Raw genomic sequence first — 22,744 nt, forward strand, 5'->3', positions numbered from 1 at the left:
CCCCCTCCCTCTCTCTCTCCCTCTCCATCTCTCCCTCTCTGCCTCTATCTCTCTCCATCTCTTGAGGAGACAGACACATAGTACAGCTCCCAACGTTTGTTCCAGACATACATGCATATACGTACGGAGTACATACACACACGAGAGACTTGGCGTACCCGGGCTGATCAGAAAGAGCGGAGCGTAGCACGTATGCCCACATCCCCTCATCTCGTCCCATTTTCTGCGCGACGTGGCTCACCTCTAGTAGCCGGTTGGCCTGTATCTGGTACTTGGTCAGTGGGGGGGGGGTGCCGGGGTCTCTTTCTCTTCTCTTCCTATCCTTCTTCTTCTTCTTTACTTTTTTTCCTCTTGTATTTTGTATTCTGCGGTTTTTTTTCCTTTCTCCGGTATCGTTAGAGTAGATCCCGTCATTCAATCGCTGCCCTATCAGACCAATCCAGGTGGTTGGTCACAAGTCGGGATGAAGATGAGAATAAGAGGGTATCACCATCACCACCTTTCGCACCTACATTAATTACTACCACTGTGCTCGACAGATTCTGTACAACACACACGCACGCGCGCACGCGCACGCACACGCACACAGACACGCTCGCACACGCACACAAGCACACGCACGCACACGAGATGGCCTGGGACGGAGACTCTTCGTCATCGCCTGGCAAATGAAACATCATCCGTACGACGTACATGATGGATAATAAGGCTATCACGTATACGAGTGCATAGGGTCCCTTACATCGTCGGGCAATTCACATGGTCAACACATGGGAACAATGCTGCACATGACATCTCCCACCTTGTAACGAATAAACCTAATTTCAAACACACTTGTACCATTTTTTTTCTTATGAGGGGGAGAGAGCGGGTTACCATACGTCGCAGTTACACGTTGTTGTTGTTGTTGTTGTCGTCGTCGTCGTCGTCGTCGTCGTCGTCGTTGTTTTTGTTTCTGTTTTCTTGTTCCTCTGACGTGCTTGTGTTCTTGTTTCCCTTCTCTTGACATTGTCGTGGTTTTTTATTTTTTTTTATCCCCTTAAACCTAAACCTCCTTAGTCCTCAACGACTCGGGCAGGAGAGCAACCTTTTCCTTAAACAGCTTCTCGGCATCGGCCCACACCCTGGCCGTCTTGCGCTCGTTGAGCTGGAGGAGCGACTCCTTGAGACCGTCGGAGAAGGACTCGGACGCCTCGCGGGGTAGCATGGACGGGAGGTGGTCGATGCTGATGACGGTGAGGGGGGTGGCGTCCTTGTTCTGGTCGTCCTTGACCTCGACGGCCACCGTGGGGTCCTCAAAGGTAGTGTTGACGGAGTAGATGGGGATCGGGTTGTGCGGGTTGGTCGTGTCGCACGACACGTCCGTCACCACCGCCAGCTTGCGTCCGGGCTGGGAGAGGAGGTCGTTGTTGATAAAGGGAGGGATGGGGTCGGAGAGGTAGATCTGTATAATGATTTGTCAGTCTGTTTTCCCTCTTCTCTCTCCCTCTCTCTCTCTCTCTCTCTCTCTCCCTCTCTCTCTACCTCTCTTTCTCTCCTTCTTTTTTCTTTTTTCTTTTCATCTTCTTCCTCTTCCTCTTTCTTGGTATAATCAAGAATCAAGAAGAAGGGGAGATAAAGAAAACAAGGAAGAGAGTAAGGGAACAGAGTAAGATATAAAATTGAATGTAAAGCAAGATAGAATAAGAATAGAAATGTAGAGAGGAGAAGTAAAAGGAGAAGGAGGAAACCTACAGCATTCAGGAAAATGTCATGCTGAACAATCTCCTCGTACGGCCCCTGCCTGTTCTTCGTCTCGGCAATGTCCCACTTGGTAATGGTGTCGATGCCCACGCGGGAGAAGAGGTCGCAGGCGCCGCGTCCGCACCTCCCGAGCGCGCCCAGCACCATGGCCGTGGGCCGGCGGCCGGCCAGCTTCTCGCCGGCGGCGACGTCGTCGCGGATCTGTGTCACCAGCTCCTCCTCGTTGAGGTAGTACCCGCGGCCGTCGGTGAAGGAGGCGACCGACGGCAGCCTCTCGCCGGCCGGGTGGGCGAGCTGCCAGGCCCAGGCCTTGACGCCGAGCGCCGCGCCCGTGAAGCCGGCGTGGTAGCCGAAGGCGCTGACCCGGCGGCCGGCCTCGTCGACCAGGAACTCGAGGTCGTACAGCGTCGAGCCGCCGCGGGGGAACCGGCCGAGGACCCTGTCGGCCCCGCCCTGACCCTTGTAGCAGTGCGCGAAGGTGATGTGGTCGTTGGTCAGCGGGAAGTCCTCCTCCGGTATCTCCTTGAGGCCTAGGATGATGGTCCCCGGTGCGGCGGTCGGCCACGAACCCCTCGGCACCAGCTCGGCCCCGACGGACTCGTACTCGGCGTCCTCGAAGATGCGCTTGAACTCGGGGTCCGTCGGCGAACGCTCAACCGACACCGAGCAGCCGGCCTTGACCAGGGCGCCGATGACGGCCGGAGAGAACGATCGGTGCTCCAGGGGCTTCTGCTCCGCCCGGAGGAGGATGGGAGGGTACGACGACATCTTTTTTTTTTTGGGGGGGAAGGGGGGGGAGGGCTTTCTTTTTGTCCGTAGGGGAAGAGAGGGGGGAGGAGGGGGAGATGGTATGGCGTTTTGATCTTAAGGGGAAGAATAGTTTAAGACTTTTTTTTGTCGCAAAAAGAAAGACTGTACGTGGAGAGGGGGGGGGGTTCTTGGTCCCTTGTGGCGGCGGGGTTACGTGGGGCTTGGCAAGCTGAAACCTGCGAAAAGACAATTCTACCAAAAGTCGTGGGAGAATTGTTTTTTTTTTTAAAAAAAAAAAAAATTTTTGAAGAAGAAATGGCAATTGAAGCTTAGAAGAGAAAAGAGTCGCAGACTTTCGGAAGAGTGTAGAGTATATCAAGTCTTCAGCTGCAGCAGTCATCGTGCAGCTGTAGCGACTGACTGCTGCGGTCCTTGACTCACCTGCGCCGATGCCGGTGACTACCCAGCACTAGTAATAATACCAGTAATAAAGCTTCAATTACCATATCACCATACCAATTGCAGACCCAGACTTATCAAGGCCCTCTCTCCCATTCGTCTCTCCTAAAACATCATGCCATAGGGTGTCTACGTTGGCTGTTGAGAGAGCTCTTGAGAGAGAGCTCTTGACTCGTCTCACACAATGCATCCAGGCAGAATCTCCGGTCAGGATCTGTACCTGTACAGCCATTGACGGGCAATATTCACACGACCAAGTCAGGAAAATACATAGAATAGAAACTAAAATAAGAAAGAAGAAGAAGAGGGGGGGGATGAACAGTTTGTAACAAGCTTGCTGCATGGTCCGGAAAAAAAAGAAAAGAGAAAAGGAAAAATGTCCAAAAAAAAAAACTTGATTGCCTCCACCTCGGATCGAACGGGGGATCTTCGCATTACAAGTGCGACGCGTTACCACTGCGCCATAGAGGCCAATTATCCACTTATGGCACTATTTGCAATATTAGTCCTCCAAGAGTCTTTTGCGTTTCCGACCCGGAGAAAAAGTCCATCAATGCACTGTCACACTGGAATATGCAGTGTGGTTTTTCTGTCTTTCTAACGTCTACTTTCTACTTCTTTTCCTCCCTCTTTCTCTCTCTATTTGTATAACTCAAACTTTTACTAAAAGTAGAGTGTCGCCTGTCATAAAATAAAATAAAATATTAGAAAAAATGGCTAGTGTCAAAGAGGGGCGTGACCTAGATCTAGCATAGCTAACAACAACAGAATTGGTCTGACAGATGAGCTCGCGCATTGCCTTCATTGGTATCTCGATCCTCTCTTCTAATATACGTATGCTATCATGTATGCTACTTTCTCTCGCTCTCTGTCTGTGAAACAACAAGCAAAAATCGTCCATGAGTATCCTTTTTTACCCCTCCTCCTCCGTGTTACTTTTGCTGCTCCCCTCCCTCTCCATCTAAATACTTTCCATCATCAAATTCATTTTCGGTTCATCACATCGGCAGGCCACCAGTTGGTCGTGGAAGAAGGCCTGGGCACGGACTTTTCGGCATGCCAAGGGGCGGAAAAGGGCAGCACGTCCGATGGCAGGGGACCGCCGCCTCCCGATCCTGCCCATGGGTATCCAGACGACGAGCCCCTTCCCTAAGCGGCGGCAGCGTCGGCGGCTTCGGCCGGCTTGACGTCCAGGGCGTTGGGCGCGTAGGCGGCCTGGGCCCTGTTCTTCTTGATGACCTCCTTGACGCGCTCCTCGGCCTCGTCCCAGTCGTCTGTGTCGAGCTTGACCAGGTCGATGCCGAAGTGGGTGGAGATCTTGCTCAGGGCGTCGAAGCTCTTCTTGTCGTAGACGAAGCTGATGCTGACGCCGACGCGTCCGAAGCGGCCCGTGCGACCGATGCGGTGCAGGTATGTCTCCATGTCGGGCTCCTCATCGTTGCGGCCCTTCATGGGGATGTCGTAGTTGATGACCATGGACACTGACGAGACATCGATGCCTCGCGCGAGCACGTTGGTCGTGATGAGAACCTTGGTCTCGCCCGACCGGAACTTAGCCAGGAGCTCGTCGCGCTGGTTTCCATCGAAGGCTGCATGCAGGGCAGAGACCTTGTGGCCATCCGCCATCATGCGCTCCTGGATCTTGGTGGCGCTGTCTCGCGTCTATTCGACAGGTCAGTATACAAACAGAGCCAGATAGGTATTTCTTATTCTTCTTCTCCTTCTTCTTCTTCTTCTCTCTCTCTCTCTTTTTTCTTTCTTTTTGCTTTGCACATACCCTGACGAAAATGACAGACTGGCCAATGGTCATGAGACCGTAAAGGCGGCAGAGAATGTCGTACTTGGTGTTGTCATTGGGGCAGTCGATGAACATCTGGGAGATGCCCTTGACGGTAAGCTCGCTACGCTGGAGCTTGAGTGAGTGTGCGTTGGGCGCAAACTTGACGGCGTAGTTGTTAACCTTGTCGGGGAAGGTGGCGGAAAACAGAAGAACTTGGATATCCTTGGGAAGCAAACTTTTTTTTTACATTGAAGAATGTCAGTTTTGCTTACTGTCTGTCGCTCTCACTGTTTTCGATAGAGGGGAGTCATAGTCTTACACCTTGGTCCTCATGCACTGGTCGCCCAGACCCTGCTGGTCGAGCATGTTGTCGGCCTCATCGAGGACCAGGACCTTGAGCTGGGACACATCGAGCTGCTTACGACGGGTAATGTCCATGACACGGCCAGGGGTACCGACGATGACGGAGGCCTTGACGGGCTCACCCTGAGCCAGGGCACCGGGGACGGCAGGAGCGATCTTGAGCTCGGGGATGAAGCGTCCGATGGCGCGGACGACACCCTCAATCTGACGGGCCAGCTCACGGCTGGGGGCGAGAACGAGGGCCTGGGGCTGATCAGGCTTGCTGAAGTCGACGCGCGACAGTATGGCGGTGACAAAGGCAGCCGTCTTTCCCGTTCCCGACTGGGACTGGGCCATCATGTTCCTTGGGGGGTCGCTGAGCATGAGGGGCAGCGACCTGCCCTGAACCTTGGAAGGCTTGAGAAAGTTGAGGGCCATGAGACCCTTGAGTATGGCCTCGGAGCTAGATATGGAGGGGGGGGGTGATGGACTGTCAGCGATACTCACTCGCTCCGCTCACGCGTCAAGTGAGCTGAGAAGCCATGTTTTCAAAACATTACATATTTACTTACAGACCGAGGTCTTGCCAAGACGAGGCAGAGTAGAAAGGCGTAGCGGCATTGTCCTGGAGGGCACTCAGAGAAACCTCGACTTCGTAGTCGGGCTCCTGCAGGCCCGACCCGCCAAGCTGCTCGACGGCACCATCAGTCTGCTGGTCATCAGCGGGAGCAGGAGCGGCGGCAGGAGCAGCAGCAGTGGTGGTGTCGGCAGGTTCACCGTCTGGCTTGGTGATACGGCTCGCTAGGTCGGCCATTCTGGCGATGTCGGCGTTCTGTAATCCGTTATTCTCCCCTCTATGTGAGGCGAAACAAGAGACGATAAACAGAAAGACGTCTTCTGGGAATGAGTGGGTTGTTGTTAAGGCTTAGCTGAGAAGTGAGGTGGGAGCCTGTCGCATTTATAGTATGTTTTTCGCGGGGCAGGAGCGATGGAGGGGCAGAAGGCAAGGAAAACAGGCGCCAAACTTATGTGAGCTCCATTGTTTTTCCGGCTGCTGCGCGTTGTACGCTGTGGCTGACAGGTGACAGAATACTGAGTGCTATTACGACTCGTACATGTACATGTATGTGGTATCTGCTTCGCCTGTGGCGCCACGACTTCAGCTTTATTTGCTCTGACTTTATACTCTGGACCTGTCTGCCATGCTCCTTCTGACGATGACGATGAGTGAATTGGCTTCAAAGTAAGCAATCACAGTCATCGGGTCACCTCATCTCACAGCTTCACCGGCAATTCTGCAGATGCTTGACCACACGCAGACAACAGATTGTGGTATGCCGCGCGGGTACATACCTACCTACAGCACTACCACTCCACTGATTTTGTCACCCCAACCTTGATGCGACGACAGACCTCCAACTCTACCATCACACTCCCCAAACTGACCCTCCTCCAACATCCGCCATCACCTCTTCCTCTCTTCCCCTCCCCCCCCCTAAAAAAAAAGAAAAGAAAAGAAAAGAAAAGAAGAAAAAAAAACACCATGGGACCCCCTCCGCCCCCACGAGGCCTGTCCCTCTACGACAACCTCACCGATCCCAACGAAACCCCGTCCGACAGCGCCACCATCTCGTCCGCCCCGGTGCTCTACTCCTCCGACCAAGCCAAGAAACCTGTAGACCCAGCGCTGCGCTTCCAACCCATACGTCGCCCCCAACCCAAGCAAGGAAGTAAGGCAATCCCCGGCGGTCCCAGACCAACCCCCAAGCCAGCACCACCAGCGACAACGGCAGCACCGCCGCCACCACCAAGCGCAGTAGCAGGAGCCGCACCCCCCAGCAAGTCCTCTCTAGCCGACTGGGCCGCGACGGAAGAGGACGAATGGCTCTACGGTACGGGGGAGAAGCGCCAGCGCGGCGGACGTAAGCGCAAGAAGAAGAATAGGCAGGACGATGCCGCATTCGTCGAGACCGACTGGGACGACATCTACGACCCGGCCCGTCCGACGAATATAGACGAGTACCTCCATAGCGATGAGAAGGTGGAGGAGGTGAGGGAGTGGAGGGCCTTACTGTACAGGCACCGTAGACGGGATGTCGATCCGGACAGTGACCTATCCTCTGATGACGGCAACAGACCAGCTCCCAAAAGTGCGTTTCCACACTCCAGTTCATCCGTCCTTCCATCCATCCATCCATCCATCCATCATATGCCCTGCAGCGGTTCTTGCTAACCATACATCTTAGACCAATTCGCCCCTCCACCATCATACAACTTTGCGCCACCACCCGTCTCCCCTCCGCCTCCTCCTCCTTCTGAACTTCAACACCCTCCCCCCAGCACGGCAACAATCTCGGCCGCACCGATACGCTACACCCAACCAGAAGAAGCCTCAACTCAACAAGCAGATCAAGACAACACATCGGGGGGGGGAGAGGAAGCAGCCCGCTCCAACCTCCCCGGCCAATCCGGTTTCGCAGCCCGCCTGATGAGCAAGTACGGCTGGACGGCCGGCACCGGGCTGGGCGCCGACTCCTCCGGCATCGTCAACCCCCTCCGCGTCAAGGTGGACAAGCGGCGTAGGCGCGCTGATGCCGACGGCGGGGGCTGGGCCGAACCAGCCGGCAAGGGCAAGATCATCGGCGGCACCGCGGCCCACGGCCGACGTCCAGACGACGGAGGCAGCAGGATGAGCGAGGTGATTGTCCTGCGTAACATGCTGTGGGGCATGGACGATCTACAGGCCGAGATAGAGGACGGTCTCGGTCAGGAGATTGGTGAGGAGTGTGGTGAAAAGGTAGTCTCCCTCTCTCTCTCTTTTTCATCCATGGAAGCATGTTGCGTACTGACTTGTGATAGTACGGTCGTGTCGAGAGATTATACATCGATCAGGAGAATCGCCAGGTTTTTATCAAATTCACCAATCAAGTTTCTGCACTACGGGTAGGTTTCTCTCTCTCTTTCCTTCTCTCTTGACACCTCTTTCTCTTTTCCTCCTTCTTTACATTGCTCTCTCTACTCTATCTCTCTCTCTCTCTCTCTCTCTCTCTATATATATATATATATAATATACACAAGTGCACGATTCCATGCTAACACATACATACACACACACACACAACCAAAAAAAAAAGGCCGTCAATGAACTTCGTGGTCGTATATTCAACGGTAACACGATTGAGCCTGCCTTTTACGACTTGGAAAAGTTCGATGAGGGTGTATACTCCTAGGTAGGACAAGACGTCGACGAACGGATGGACAGATGGTGCCGACGTGACCTTCGTCATGTACAGATTGCATTGGCGGGCACGGAAGAGTCGTTAAGAAAGACAAGAATACTGTAGGGCGAAAACTTCAAGTGGAAAGACAAGAGACATGTAATGGCACATGGCATGATACACACTGTACATAATCACAATGGTATATAATATTTCAAAAGCAAAACAGCACACTGAAAAACAAAAAAGTACAGTCCATTATTAAGTTCCACCGTATACAGCCAGGCCCAACGAATCAAAAAATAAACATTGCATCGGTCGCAGGCCTTTCATTGATGTAACCTAAAGTAGGCCGACACCCATGGGTTTGTTCACGGCTTGAAGGGAGAAAAGAGCGGAAGGCATATGGGTTTGAGAGACCATTTGAAAAGATGAAAATATAAAACGACGCCACATTCCGTATAAGAGGGGGGGGGATATCCTTTTTTCCGAATCGCCTTTTTTTATACCACTAGTAGTACAAAGACAGATCCACCACTACCTTACAGCAGCTGAGCGACACCGGCGATGAGACCGAGGCCAATGAGGGCAGAGTTGATGGCGACCATGCCGGCGGCACTGTCGTCATCGTCGCTGCTGGAGTCGGAGCTGGAGGAGCCGGAGCCGGTCTCGCCACCGTCCTTGTCACCACCCTCGTTGGCGTTCTCGTTGTCGTACGTGCACTTGGCACCGCCCTTGATCTTTCCATCGTCATCAGCGTCGTTGATGTCGTCGCAGACAGTCGAGTTCTGGGTGGTGGTGCTGATCTGGGCAGTTCCACCGACACTGTCGAGGCTGGGCAGCTTGATCCTGCAGAGGGAAGAATGGTCAGCACACCGGAACGAATGCTGAAATCGCCGGTACATGAGGGGAGAGGAAACTCACTGGTTGAAGTTACCGCCGAAGTTGATGGAAGCGCAAGACTCAAACTTGGGGAAGCCGTCAATGGTCTTGAGGAGAGTGTTGTTGACGATGCGAAGGTCGCCACCAATGGTCTTGAGGATGGGGAAGGAGATGTTGGTGAGCTTCTTGTTGTTGATGAAGGAAACGGCATCCTTGACGGAGGTCAGGTTGGGGGCAGAGAAGCTCTTGAGCTCGTCGCACTTGTCGAACTTGAGCGAGGCGCTGACGTTGGAGAGGAGGGGAGCCTGGAAGCTCTTGACGTTGGCAATCTGGATCTCGGCAGCAGACTCGAGCTTCTGCATGGAGATCTCCATGTCACGGCCGTTGGAGGTGATGATGAGGGTGTCGGTGATGTTGACAAGGTCAGACTCGAACTTGGTGAGACGGTCGTTGTTGTTGATGTTGAGAGAGTCGACCGACGAAATCTTCAGGCCGCTGAGGCTCGAGAGGAAGGTGTCGGACACCTCGATCTGGCTGGCCTTGGTGACACCCTCGGTACCGAAGATGAGGTCACGGAGAGCGGGGAGCTTCTGCATCTCGAGGTTGCCGATGGTTCGGAGGTTGTCCATGCTGATGGTGTTGAGAGAGTTCAGGCTGGTCAGGACGAAACGGCCCTCGATGGAGGAGATGGTGCTGCTGGTAAGCGAGAGCAGGTTGGTGGCGTTGTTGACAATGAGGTCACCCTTGATGGTCTTGGGGCCGGTGATGGTAAGGTCACCAGCGAGGGCCTCGTCGACAGTCAGGTCACCAGTGATGGTGTCGCAGGAGATGGCCTGGCCAGTGGTCTCGATGGTGACATCCTTGCAAGCTGTTCATCAGGATTGTCAGCAAAGCGCTCTCGTTGATGGATGACGGAGAACTGTTCTGGGGCTTCTTACTAGCAGCGAAAGCCGTGGCGGCAAAAGCGGCAACGGCCGCGAAAGTCTTGGCGGAGTGCATTGTGAACTGGATAAAATGTCAGTATTACACGTCAAGACGGTGGAAAATGCAGGGATCGCGTAGTTTTGCGGCACCATGGTAGGACACTGAATGGTTGAAGTAGAGGGTCCTAGCTGTAAACAAAACACGGTGGGGAAACACGATCGTTGCCATGGTGTGGGAGAAGTTGCAGCGGCTGTGCCCGGAAGCCAATGAAGTGGCGTGGCAGTGTGCAGCGCATTGCAGATGGGCAAATCAGCTCCGGGTAAGGGGTAGGAAAGCGAGGTCGAGCCGTCATCAAGCTAACAGCTATCAATCGAGCCACCACTCGGTGGCTCGAATGATGGGATGTGAAGGCACACAGCCAATTCACCCTGCTCCTTCCCAAGTGAAGCACCATCCGTCCGAGCGACCAGCGGCGCTGACGCAACTCTTGGGCAGTTGGCAGACGGTAGGCAAGACGGTTATTGACGGTTGGCGGTTCTGATAGCAAACCTTCAACCGAAAATCTCCTGAATCGTCCTTTCTTCCCTCCCCCTCCCCCTTTCCTCGGGATCCCTTGATGGTCATTGTCCATCGACGAGAGAGAAACACACGCATGGTATGCAAGAGCATGTTGAATGGACGGCAGTGTATGTGGGTGTTTGTTTGTGCGTGTGCAAGGTTTGCATGGCACGGTGCAGTTCAGTGCCTCGTCGGGCTGATACTCACAGGTAGTGTTTCCTTGTTTCTTCTTTCGAAAATCGTTCTAGTCGAGAATTCGGGCGAGAGAAGAGAAAAGGCAATTGGACGCGGCGAAGACCGGAATTAAGATAAATGTAATACGGAAGGGCGAAAAAAAAATAATGAGTGCTCTGTGTTGGAAAAAGAGCCTTGAACGAGCGGCGTGAAGAGAAAGAAAGAGAAAAAAAAGAGGGAGAGAGTGTGAGGAGCACAAGTGACAAGAAAAGAGGAAGTCCTTTGTTTGTGTTGTGGGAGGGAGGGAGGGAGGAGGGAGAAATGGGTTTCGGGAAGGGGGTGGGAAGACGAGAGGGAAGGGAATGGCAATCAGAGTAAATGAGCCGGCAAAGCAATCAGAGGAGCAACCAGAGAGAGCAGCTGGGAGATAAGTGGGTCCGGAGGCCTAGCGTGAGTACCTGGTTAGCATAAGACGTGATGAGTGATGACCAGGGGCAACCAGGGCCCAGGGGCAAACGGGAGCTCGGCTCTGTTCTGGCCAGACCTTTTCTCTCCCTCTCTCCCTCTCTCCCTCTCTCTCTCTCTCTATCTCTCTTCACAGTGATAACTGACCCTTTTCTCTCTCTCTCTTCTTCCGAGTCCGTGCCTCTTGACCCTCTCTCTCTGTGGACCTGATACGAATCAAGTGCCGCCGATGTTGGAGCCCCCCCCCCCAAGTGATACAATGACGCCTCCCTCCCCTTCCCCCCCCACTGCCACACACCCCCCTCCTCTTCGACACGTACGAGAACGTTATTTACGCTGTATTACGAGAGAGGAGAGTACTGTAACTACGTACTCGTAGTACTCGTCATGGTAGTAGTGGTATTAATAACAACAGCCTGAGAGTGTTAGATGGGAGGAAGAGAGAGAGATACGTACAAGTACCATCCATACATGTTCGACGGGAGAGACATGCCGTGGCACCGCCACCGAAGAGTCCGTGATGGGGGGGGGGGGGGGGGGGGGTTTCCCATGGCATTGTCCGGGAGATGCATTCATGGATAGGTTGTAGTTCTATTATTACGACGGTCTTCTGCCACGAGTACTGCTGACATGGAGTCGAGATGGCTGGTCTTTGAATTCCTGTCATTGCATCACGAGAGCAGCCGTGTACGAGGAGAGATGAGGTCCAGAGGGCTGGGAACACAAAGCTGATGGTAAAAAAAAAAAAAAAAAAAAAAAAAAAGAATGAGAGAGAAAAGGGGAGAGAAAAGGACGATCGTCTGTTTGATGCCACACTCACTAATCTGCAGTTGCCCGACGCTCATAAGCTGCCAGGGGTCGCGAATGATTATCTCTCTACCCGTACCGGTACGACGTAGCAGTAGTATTGATACTCGTAGTACTCGTACTCGCAGTAAATACCTGGTAGGGGGGGGTGGGAAGGGGAGCGTCACCGTGTGGAGCCAGCAATGAAGCTGATTCCCAGTTCAAGTCCAGTGCAAGTTCCCACCCTTGCGACCTCCACAGCGCAGAGCGTGTATCTTGCATGCTGTGATGCTTGCAGCGACGGTTGGACGGGTAGAGTATAATGAATGTACCGTACAGGTAGGGCCGCTAGGCACTCCGTTGCCACTCGTAGTGGTGCCGACTTGAGTAGTATCGTAGTGTTGGTACATGCGCGTCGCTGTCTACGTGGTATCGTCTCACTGTACTACGACGCGTCGTCTTTCCTCCTGCGATGCCGTTGAATTCCGTCCTTCAAGTCAACTTGTCCTGCATCTTGGCCGTCGAGTCCTGGTCGACAGGTAACGATCCATCCTGCCTCTCCCTCTCTCTCTCTCTCTCTCTCCCATCCTAGAAGCTTCCTCCCTCCCCTAGAATCAACCTTCAATCTCGTACAGAGCGCCAAGTGGGAATGCACTTGTCTGACGGCGTGGAATGCATCAGCTTTGTTGCTCCATCGTTTGGGGGTGGGGTGGGTGGTTTTGTCCCCCTTCCGCTCCCCACTACGTAATATAGCTCCGGAATGCGGTCCCTCACAGAATCCGGCCTCTTTTTTTTCTTCTTCCCTTCTTCGTCTTTGCTTGAGCTAGAGGCAAGTTCAATAGATGATGGGAAAGACTTTCTCTCTTATTCTGAGCCTCTCTGCTCATCATCTACGAGCAATACTCTCCGAGGTTACTGGGCCACTGTTATCCGAAAGTACCTCTCTTTTTTTTTCTGCCTCATCACGGGGTGTTCCACCATCAATGGACACCATCCATGGACGGTCCCTGGGTTCAGCCGCGGAGAGGGAGGGAGAGAGAGGGTGAGAGAGATCGGGGCCTTCCCTTGGCCCTCGTGTCGATACGAGTTCTTTCTCGGGGCCAATACATTACACCACTATACGTCATATGTGATACTTGTAGTCTTGTTCGTACACGAGCAAGTTGTAGTATTGGATCCATGCATTTTTTTTTAAAGGTAACATGGCCCATGTCCTCGTTTCAATATCTATTAATTAATACTCTCTCTCTCACACACACATGACCGTACTACTCGTACAGGTATTGTTATGCAGAGCATGATTACTCGGAATCATCAACTCCCTCTCTCACTGAGTAACAATTGACCAACAAACACAAATCCTTGGATACAGCAGCCTACATAACAAGATGCTCCTCCCTAGTTCATAACGCTATAGAGAGAGAGAGAAAAAAACAATGGTGCTACATCGACACCCACCCCCGCTCCTTTCTCCTTTTTTTTTTCGCTCTGCAGCCTCACCCCTCTCCCTTCTTCCCCCCTTCCCCATCTCGAGGCCAGTCCACGCAAACCAGGGCCAAGAAAGATCCAATGCCAACCACCCCTTGATTGGGGGGGGAGGGGGGCCCGCTATTACCAAATTTCACCTGCTTTTTTTTGCCTTACCCTTGGGAATCGGAGGCCTACAGGGTTTTTCGGATGGTGGTGTCCTAACAAACTTGACTTGGCCTTAGCTTGCTTGCCCGGGTAAGTATGAATAACTCATACTATTACCACTAGTACGGAGTACATAGCTGCTGTGATAACGTCGTAATGATACCTGTACATGTACCGTATGCGTTGATACTCGGTGATATGCGGGGCTTGTCATTCAATTTTACCATGCAATCCTGATCCGTTTTCCCTCATCCCCCCCCCGGTCCGAACCACGATAAGGATGGATGCTCGTGTCTCCCCCCCCCCCCCCCCATTGGTAAAAACTCTTTGGCATACGGAGTACGAGTAGTAGACTGTAATAATACGGAGTGGTAGACCTCAACTCTTCTTCTTCTTCAACTCTCGTGTTTTTCTTATGGGACCTTCATACCATGGTACTATCGTAGATTTCACAGTGGGGGGGGTGGTTAAAAATACCATTTTGTCTCCCGTTCTTGTCGAATAGACAAGCTGTCCGTCCCGTCATGTGGGCTTCTTCTCCGCCGGTCACGCCTTGGCCGGAACTCTAAACGGAAAAGAATCCAACTTCATTTCATCTTTTTTTTTAATTAATCGACACTGGGTCTTTTTTATTTTTCCTCATGTTTCTCAGCTGTACGATTATGTTAGTAGGATCGGTCGTCGTCGTGGTTGTCCTCCCATTATGTGCCACGGTTTTGCTTTTATGCACAATGCACAATGCACACATACACGCACACGCACACGCACACGCACACGCACACGCACACGTACACGCACACTACGGGTATGAATACGATACGATACATGTGGTCGTACTTGGACGGACGACCTCTATATTACTTGAACCTTGCACAGCCTCATTGCTGATAATATTCTTATTGATTCCCGTCTTCTATCATCGGCTACCAAAACTCGCAGCTTGCTTTTCCCTTTATCTCGCCTACCCTGTCGGAAGGAGACGGGTGTGTGCGATCACTGTTCAGGGAGGGAAGATAAGGTGAGGACGAAGGAAAGAAGGAAGAATTTGAGATATGCTGATGGAGCTCTCCGAGCACAGCGTAGATCAGAGTCTCGCCCAACACACCAGGGGAAATGACCCGCCTCCCAATTCCTGTTTAATTCCCAGTCGATGTCAATCCTCATTAGTCCCGTGTACGTATACGTGCCAGGTGAGTCTCCGGCACTTGTGGCATCTCCCTCTCACCTCAAAAGGTACAGCGACCACGGATACCCAGATACGATACAGTACAGATTACATGCAGATATGCGCACCGGATGGAGATGGTTTTACTCACCTAAACTTGTCAATCCTCATCTTACGTGTAGATTCTTGCATCATTCAAACATGATACACATTGAGTCATTTGGAAAAAATGTTGCCTCCTCGTACGATATTAATAATATAATGCATGCTAGACAGGATCATCCTCTTTGGTTTCGGGCACGCTCCCCCTCTAGGCTCTCACGCATAAGCGCCCCCTCCCCCCAAATCGAGCCCCGTCGTCATAAGTCCTTCCATCCTGATCCATCCATAAAATCAATCGATCATGACCCCTATTTTCATGCCACCGGATTCACGCAGTCAAACCCGTCTTCATCGTGAGTATTGATACTCCGTAGGCCGTACCTACGGCCCGCCTTATGGCAGATAATACTACTGACGAGTAAACCCAGGACTCAGCACATATTATACTCGTACCGTCTGCCCGGTCAAGCTCCATACAATCGTGACGACCATCGTGATGGCCCCCCTCCTCCATCTATTCGTCCCCAATTTTTTTCCACTGCATATCAGCGCTTTTCGCTTTTCATGATAGTATCCGTTTCCGTGAAGCATTGTCGTCATTTGTTCCCGTTTGAATCTTCCCTGGGAGGATAGAGTATTGAATAACGAAATGACTCCTGGATATAATAATCCCTTTCGGCAGTTCTGGCAGGCCTCCAACATAGAGTACGGATACTTCTAGTAATAATACTGATATGATACTACTACGAGTAATCTGTACACCGTGTCAAGGAAGAGGAGCAGAGCTGATCGTCCACCGATCGCACTTCTTAAAAGTCAGAACTCCACCGTGGGGGATGCTACACGCAAGAGTTACTTTTTTTTTTGGTTCAAAATGCGAACATACCTGTTAACGAACTCATACTTTGGGTAGTGATAGATCTCGTCTTACTCTGCAATAGGGTATTGCTGACGGAAATACCGGTACATTGTTCATATTACTTGGTATTGCTCGTGTACTCGTATATCAAAAGTATCCGTATCCCTCTTGAAAAAAGAAAAATAGGTTGATCGCATCCTCGTTCCGCTTTCGTCGTGTCTTGTTCCATTACGTGCTCTCACTCCCACGGTGCTTTCTCTCTCTCTCTCTCTCTCTCTCTCTTCTTACTTACTCACTCACGCTAGTATATCTTACTCCATGGTGCTCACGTCCGTCTCCTCCACCCGCCACATGTACCACATGAACAGACTACGATACGGCGCAAACCGATCCGACAGCTCCTTCATCTCCTTCTCTGGCATGTACTTCCACTTGCCACCCTTTGATTTTAGTTTGGCCACGTCCCTGCCCACAAACGCCGCCATGCCCCTCTGCACGCCCAGGTCGCCCAGCGAGAAGACGTCGAGCCGCTTGAGCCCAAAGCACGCAAACATCTCGACCGACCACTGGCCCAGCCCGCGCACCGAGATAAGCCTCTTGAGGACCTCGTCGTACGGTGCGTCGTGCAGCATCTGCGCGCTCAGCTCCCCCGTCACGAACTTCTCCGCCAGACCCTTGATGTATTCCGCTTTGCGCTGGGAGAGGCCCGCCGTGCGTAGTCGCTCTATGGAGCAACCCGCTACCTCGGACGGGTGCGGGAAACGGGCTGCCTCTGACTTCGCATTCTTCTCCTCTTCCTCTTCCTCCTCCTCTCCTGTCGGTGCAGCAGCAGCAGTAGAGGCTGTATCTTGATGCTGGAATAGGGCCACAAATTTGGCCTTGATGGACTTAGCTGCCGCCCCAGACACTTGCTGTGATATGATGCCGCTCGTCAGCCGGTCAAACGGGTCTACCTTTTCTGCTAGGCCCTCGGGCGAGAAGACCCGGCAGTAGTTGTTCTCGACGATGGGGCGCATCCGCTCGTCGACACGGATCAGGTACTCGCACGCTTCTTCCAGTATGTTAGCCGTCGTAGACTTGCTTCTTGGAGCCTTGGATGGCGATAGCGTCTCGACATCTCGCGATGCAATAATCCGTGATGACTCTGGCGAGAGGAGTGTGGCGTTGGATACGTCGGTGCCGGCTAGGCGGGTGACAGTAGCGTTCCGCGGCTTCTTACTCGCACCATCCGTGAAATCGACATTATTTGAAGCGCCAGTGGTGGTAGCAGCAGTAGTAGCAATAGGTGTAGATGGCGATAACACTCCATTGCGTTTCTTGGCCGGGGTGCTGGGCTCTTCCACAGCTGGCGATGATGCTAGTGATGGCTTTCGCTTCCTAGACTGTGGCGGTTGTGGCTGTACAGGCTCCGTGGAGGGTGACATTGCATCGCGGGCCTTGAGGCGAGATGACTGCCTCGTCTCGGCTGTCATCTTTGCGGGGGGGGGGGGGAAGGTAGAAGAATGAAAGAAGAAAAGATGACCGTGTCGAGGGTTGAACGTGCTGTATAACCCAAAGACTGCTGGCGCACCATGAGCGTGCGAGGCATATGACGTCGTTGGTGAGGCCCGTCGAAAGTGTAGGCCCACGGTCTTGATACCGCTCAATAGACTGCAGAATCTCCGAGAATGAATTGACAACTCAGATCTGCATCACGTGAGCTTCATGGAGCTGATAGTGAGGGGATATTGAGGTTGAAAGATCGCGCACTGGCATGTCGTCGAAGCTGATTAATACGGACATTTAGATGCAAGTGCGGCGGCTAGAGCTAGCGCATTCTGGGGGTGGGGTGGTGAGAAGCCTGCCTCAGGCATACGTTCATAACCCCTGTCACTGCGATAATCTGTAGAACCATCGCGAACAGACATGTTACTAGCCGACAGCGTTCGTCGTACGATAACAGTACGGCGGCCTGGATATATACTCGTGGCTCTTTTCTTCTTCCCCAGGGCTCTCTCTCAATATTCCGGGAATGTTTCGATTTGCCCTACATCGTAATTCCACTCTAAAGACTTCGTATACGATGACGATGATGCGGGTTGATGCAGGAGCTATAGACTGTCGTATACAGGTCTTGCAGACTTGATCAGATAGATGCGGCCTGTCTCGAGACTACGGTGGATTTCTCGTAAAATACCATTATCCCACACCCACTGACTTGACAGGCAGGTAAAGATAATGCCGGGTCGGTGGTACAACGTAGCACAGAGATGTTACGTTGAGATGCTTTGCTTTGCTCTTACCCGGGAACTCAGGTTGGTAAATTGGCGAGCATGAATGTTGGCACTGATGCCGCTATCGTTCGGTTCCGTCAGTGAAATACTACTGGTACCATGTTCGTGGTAGTATTGCCCCTACTCGGCCATGGATTTGATTATCGCCTTTATCATCGGGCTGAAGCAGGTTTGTCATGGACCATATTCAACACTGTCGACTGATCTTGAACGTTGGGTGTGTATTCAATACTTATTATACTCTGACAGGTTCAGAGCACGGCTGTCTCACTGAATGACAAACTCGAATAGGGAAATTCATGGGTCCACACTTGTGAAACTCGGCGAGAGAATGCAAATATTGCTACCCAGGTAGTATGTCAGGAGTGATGATAGAAGTATTATCAAAGACGGCCCGGAGAGAACATCTACGCGTAATCTCTCTTTTTGTTGCTCTCAGGTCTGTGTGTACGATACGTTTGGCAGAGACATGGAGCACCCCTAACTTTCTTGTGCACCGTAGGCGGCCCGGGTGCTTAGTAATGCTACATAATACCTATGTCCTGCTCCTGAGTATTAATATTACCTATGCACGCGGGCAAATAGAGTAATAATTCTACAGGTATTAGTGCGTACGCTACCTCCCCCCCCCCCCCCCCCCCCCCCCCCCCCCCCCCCTCCCAACCTGTTGTGCTTACAGGGGGAAACACGTACCCTCCCTTTGGCGGCTTTACCTCTCCTCGCCCCTGCCATTAGCCGGTCGACCCCCAGTTAAATGCGCCGCCTGTTGGGTTGACGCTGAGTCCTGAATGGTTCTCTGATCTCGATGCCCAGAGAATTCCCATAGCCACGTTTATGGCGTAGAGGCCCTCTCTCGTACCCGATCTGGCCTTCTAACTTCTTGCTTGCTCCACGACGATCTGGCTCTTACGACGTAGAGCCATCTTTGCGCGCCCACGACCCCCGCCATCTCCGAGCTGCTGGCTTCTTTCTCTTCTCGTCACCATCCATCCCGCCTCAAGGCGTAACCGACACTCGTTTCCTTGTACCCGCTATTACCTCGCCCCCTGGCTGACGACGACGATCCATTTCACGTGCGACCCCTATCACGACGACTACTATAAACTCGTAGGAGACGACGACGACATCCGCGCCTCGTACGCTAGTCGATCTGGAGGCCCATCTCGAATAACAGGATCTTCGTTTTCGTCCTCCTTCTTCTCTCCTTCCTCGATCATCGCCATCGAAAACGGGGGGGTTTTGCTAAGCACGGCTCCTTGCGACAAACGCCACCTTTCGACTGGGCTGCCCGCGTCGCTAAGTTCTGGCAACAAGTCGGGTCTAACCTGACTCAAATACACACGCACACACTTACACACACACACACACACCTCTCTTATCATGCTTCTCCCAAAGGGCGGATTGCAGTGGAAGACTGCCAGGGCTCGTGCGCCCCAGATAAGAGTGCTATGGAACACGGTCAGCAAGCCGCGTTTCCTCCTCTTCTGCGCCGTTTTTGGCATCATTGCCCTGCTATGGCGTGGCATCTCCAGCTCAGCATCCGAGATGCAGAGGTAAACGATTCTCCTCGGAGCTCCCTCTCTAGAAGTCTGTGCTAACAACTGGCGTCCTCTGCCCTCAGCTTCTACTGCTGGGGACCTGCCAAGTCGCCGCTGGACATGACCCAAAACGAATACTCGCGATGGAACGCCCACATGCAGACGCCCGTCATCTTCAACCGCCACAAGCCCCTCAAGGTCGACTCATCCACCATCGAGCACGTCGACCTGAACCCCATCAAGTCGACACACAAGGCCGTCATCAACGAGGAGAAGATTCTCATCCTCACCCCCGTCAAGGACGCCTCGCCCTACCTGTCCAAGTACTTTGAGCTCCTGGTCGAGCTCACCTACCCGCACCACCTCATCGACCTTGGTTTCCTCGTCTCCGACTCGAGCGACGACACCCTCGCTGTCCTTGCCTCCGAGCTCGACCGTATTCAGAAGCGACCGGATAACATCCCCTTCAACAGTGCCACCATTGTCGAGAAGGACTTCCACTTCATCCTTCCCAACGACGTTGAGCAGCGTCATGCTTTCCCTGCCCAAGGACCTCGGCGCAAGGCCCTGGGCCAGGCCAGGAACTACCTGCTCTCGACCACCCTTAAGCCGGACCACTCGTGGGTCTACTGGCGTGATGTCGACATTGTCGACAGCCCCGACAGGATCCTCGAGGATCTTATTGCTCACGACAAGGACATCGTTGTGCCCAGTACGCAGTTTCTCCCACCCCCCATGAGGACTGCTCGACTTGCTTGCTAACTCATATGTTCAAGACATCTGGTTCCACCGCTACGAAAATGGCGTCGACATTGAGGGACGATGTAAGTAGACATTTCGAGATGCTGCCATAATGTAGAGGTGCCAAAGCTAACATGTGCGGCAACAGTCGACTACAACTCTTGGGTCGAAACGGAGCAGAGCCGCAAATTGACGGCCAACCTTGACAAGGATGTCATCCTCGCCGAAGGTTAGTTACGCTCGAAGAGGAAAATAGTAGACGAGACTTTTCGAAGACGGCACGAACAGTTTGTTGACATATATACACCTTGGCAGGGTATCCCGAGTACTACGACACTGGTCGCACATACATGGCCAAGATGGGCGACTGGCGCGACGATCCCAACGAAGAGATCGAACTTGACGGAGTTGGTGGTGTCAGCATTCTCGTCAAAGCTGACGTCCATCGTTCAGGCATCAACTTCCCCTGCTACGCTTTCGAGAACCAGGCGGAGACTGAAGGCTTCGCCAAGATGGCCAAGCGCGCTGGCTATTCAGTTGTCGGTCTCCCTAACTATGTTGTCTGGCACATCGACACGGATGAGAAGCCCCGGTAAAACAACTTAGGGGAGGCGTGAATACGCAGAACACCCAACAACACCGCAGCCTCGGCTCTTTCCCTATTGAACACGAAAGAGAAAGAGGGGGGACTAGCAGTTGCAGTCCAGTGGAGGGCCGGGAAGGAACAAAAAAGAGGAAACCCATAAAAAACATAGACCTACGATGCCATAACGATCTTGCCTACTGTTGCAAAATCCTCGCTTCATGTCGGCTTGATTGGCAGAGAGGCCCAAACCTACGCTCTCCATGGACGCACGCACACTTTTACCGGGCAACGTTCTGATGAGCGTTCACTCTCTCCAACCGTGCGACCTGTTTCTTTTCTTCCTTTTATCTTCTTCTTATTCCACATGTATTTGTCAGGGAGGGGTGTCCTTTGGATGGCGGCGCAGGAAAAAAAGGGGTTTACGGCGCTTCCAATTTCCACTAGCAACTTAATATCATGTTGTCATGAAATAACCTTGGGGGGATGGGGGAGGGAGGATGGATGAGCTTACTCTAGGAAGAGTGGGCTTCAAAACCACAAGGAATTTCTAAATAAAGGAAGCGGTTTTCTTTTCTTGCACCTCGTTATCAATGTGGAATTTTCGAGAATGGTACTACCACTAGCAGTATGAGCAGAGCTAACATGCTAGTGATCCCAAGTACGACTAGTAGGGCGTTTGAGGTCACAATCGTGGCTTTTGTTACATGTAGTAGTGAGGAGGGCATCATTGTTGGGCTGGTAGCATCCCTCTTGACGGACTGATAGGTCATGTGGTAAGATTGTCATCACACTTTTCGCGTGATATATACTATGAGTAGATATAAAGAGGAAGAGTGGCCGATTGTACTATTCAAGTAGGAGCCTCTCCATGTAGGAATGTTATCGGTCATTGTGTATCACGATGCCTTCAAGAGGTCGCTCCTTCCGTATTCACCGTCACCGCTGCTGAATACCAATACTTCTCGGCCTCCCTCAATAGTGACCACCTCTTGTACAATGAATGACCTGCACAGGTGTATATGATTCTTGCAAGAGTACAGTACTGGTCATTGCAGAGGGAGCTGTTGCGGGGGCCGTTGCATGGGCCGTTGCAGCAGGGGCCAACTGGGGTCCTACCTGCCTGCACCTACCTGCAACCCTGCAACCTGAGTGCTGTTTGATGGCGTATCTGGTTTGAGATCTGGGACGAGGCTCTAGAAGTATAATCATCACTACACGTTATTCAGACTCTGTTTGTCTGGTTGTGAGCTTGCTCGTTTCCTCCCTATATTAGTAGTTACGCCAGAATGGACATTAGGAGAATGACCTCGAACACTCCGCCCTCGTAGGTGGTATGCTTGAAGTTTGTCGAGCACTCCGAGCACGAAGTTGAGACTCTTGATATTTCATTGATATGTCTCTTGAGTTGGAGAGTGTATTGCGAGTAGATCACGTGATGACGGAAGAGGCTCGGTAAAATTATGGTGGTTGCCTGACCAGCCGGTGCCGTCATACAATTGGACCTTCTGGTTACCAGGCCCCCGTAGTGGACATTGGTGGATGGGGGGGGCCTGGCAAGTGACTACGTAGACTCCCATGTAATGGCCTGTTGCTGCTGCTGCTGCTGCTGCTGCTGCTGCTGCTACTGTTCCCTAATCACCCAACGCAAAACTCACGACGACGACGACGACATAGGCGGTGTCCCCAGGGAATAACCCACAAAGACTTTGGAAGGTGTGTGAGTTTGTGCGTGCATGCATCTCTCTCGACACACCGCCCTGCCTT

At 52.5% G+C, this 22,744-nt stretch overlaps 6 protein-coding genes across 6 annotated transcripts; 2 read left to right on the forward strand and 4 right to left on the reverse strand.

Moving 5' to 3' along the window:
- Nucleotides 1–1,045: 1,045 nt before the first annotated feature.
- On the reverse strand, nucleotides 1,046–2,511 carry GMORB2_2560 (saccharopine dehydrogenase (NAD+, L-lysine forming); the record flags this gene model as incomplete). Its single annotated transcript, XM_035464540.1, has 2 exons — nucleotides 1,046–1,444; nucleotides 1,735–2,511. The coding sequence occupies 2 exons, from the start codon at nucleotides 2,509–2,511 to the stop codon at nucleotides 1,046–1,048; spliced, it is 1,176 nt and encodes a 391-aa protein (XP_035319726.1).
- A 1,590-nt stretch (nucleotides 2,512–4,101) lies between these two features.
- On the reverse strand, nucleotides 4,102–5,888 carry GMORB2_2561 (ATP-dependent RNA helicase DDX19/DBP5; the record flags this gene model as incomplete). Its single annotated transcript, XM_035464541.1, has 4 exons — nucleotides 4,102–4,614; nucleotides 4,730–4,967; nucleotides 5,052–5,537; nucleotides 5,647–5,888. 4 exons carry the CDS (start codon nucleotides 5,886–5,888, stop codon nucleotides 4,102–4,104), a joined length of 1,479 nt encoding a protein of 492 aa, XP_035319727.1.
- Nucleotides 5,889–6,617: 729 nt separating this feature from the next.
- Nucleotides 6,618–8,304, forward strand: GMORB2_2562 (splicing factor 45; the record flags this gene model as incomplete). The annotated part of the gene is made up of 4 exons (XM_035464542.1): nucleotides 6,618–7,224; nucleotides 7,321–7,871; nucleotides 7,934–8,017; nucleotides 8,281–8,304. The coding sequence occupies 4 exons, from the start codon at nucleotides 6,618–6,620 to the stop codon at nucleotides 8,302–8,304; spliced, it is 1,266 nt and encodes a 421-aa protein (XP_035319728.1).
- A 530-nt stretch (nucleotides 8,305–8,834) lies between these two features.
- GMORB2_2563 (GPI-anchored cell wall organization protein Ecm33) lies at nucleotides 8,835–10,173 on the reverse strand (the record flags this gene model as incomplete). The annotated part of the gene is made up of 3 exons (XM_035464543.1): nucleotides 8,835–9,141; nucleotides 9,217–10,042; nucleotides 10,113–10,173. 3 exons carry the CDS (start codon nucleotides 10,171–10,173, stop codon nucleotides 8,835–8,837), a joined length of 1,194 nt encoding a protein of 397 aa, XP_035319729.1.
- A 5,980-nt stretch (nucleotides 10,174–16,153) lies between these two features.
- Nucleotides 16,154–17,314, reverse strand: GMORB2_2564 (DNA-3-methyladenine glycosylase II; the record flags this gene model as incomplete). The annotated part of the gene is made up of 1 exon (XM_035464544.1): nucleotides 16,154–17,314. One exon carries the CDS (start codon nucleotides 17,312–17,314, stop codon nucleotides 16,154–16,156), a length of 1,161 nt encoding a protein of 386 aa, XP_035319730.1.
- Nucleotides 17,315–19,495: 2,181 nt separating this feature from the next.
- Nucleotides 19,496–20,990, forward strand: GMORB2_2565 (glycosyltransferase family 62; the record flags this gene model as incomplete). Its single annotated transcript, XM_035464545.1, has 5 exons — nucleotides 19,496–19,668; nucleotides 19,737–20,365; nucleotides 20,430–20,477; nucleotides 20,543–20,623; nucleotides 20,710–20,990. The coding sequence occupies 5 exons, from the start codon at nucleotides 19,496–19,498 to the stop codon at nucleotides 20,988–20,990; spliced, it is 1,212 nt and encodes a 403-aa protein (XP_035319731.1).
- Nucleotides 20,991–22,744: the final 1,754 nt, after the last annotated feature.

Source organism: Geosmithia morbida, assembly GCF_012550715.1.
Source record: "Geosmithia morbida isolate 1262 chromosome Unknown scaffold_13, whole genome shotgun sequence".
NCBI classification, from domain to species: Eukaryota; Fungi; Ascomycota; class Sordariomycetes; order Hypocreales; family Bionectriaceae; genus Geosmithia; species Geosmithia morbida.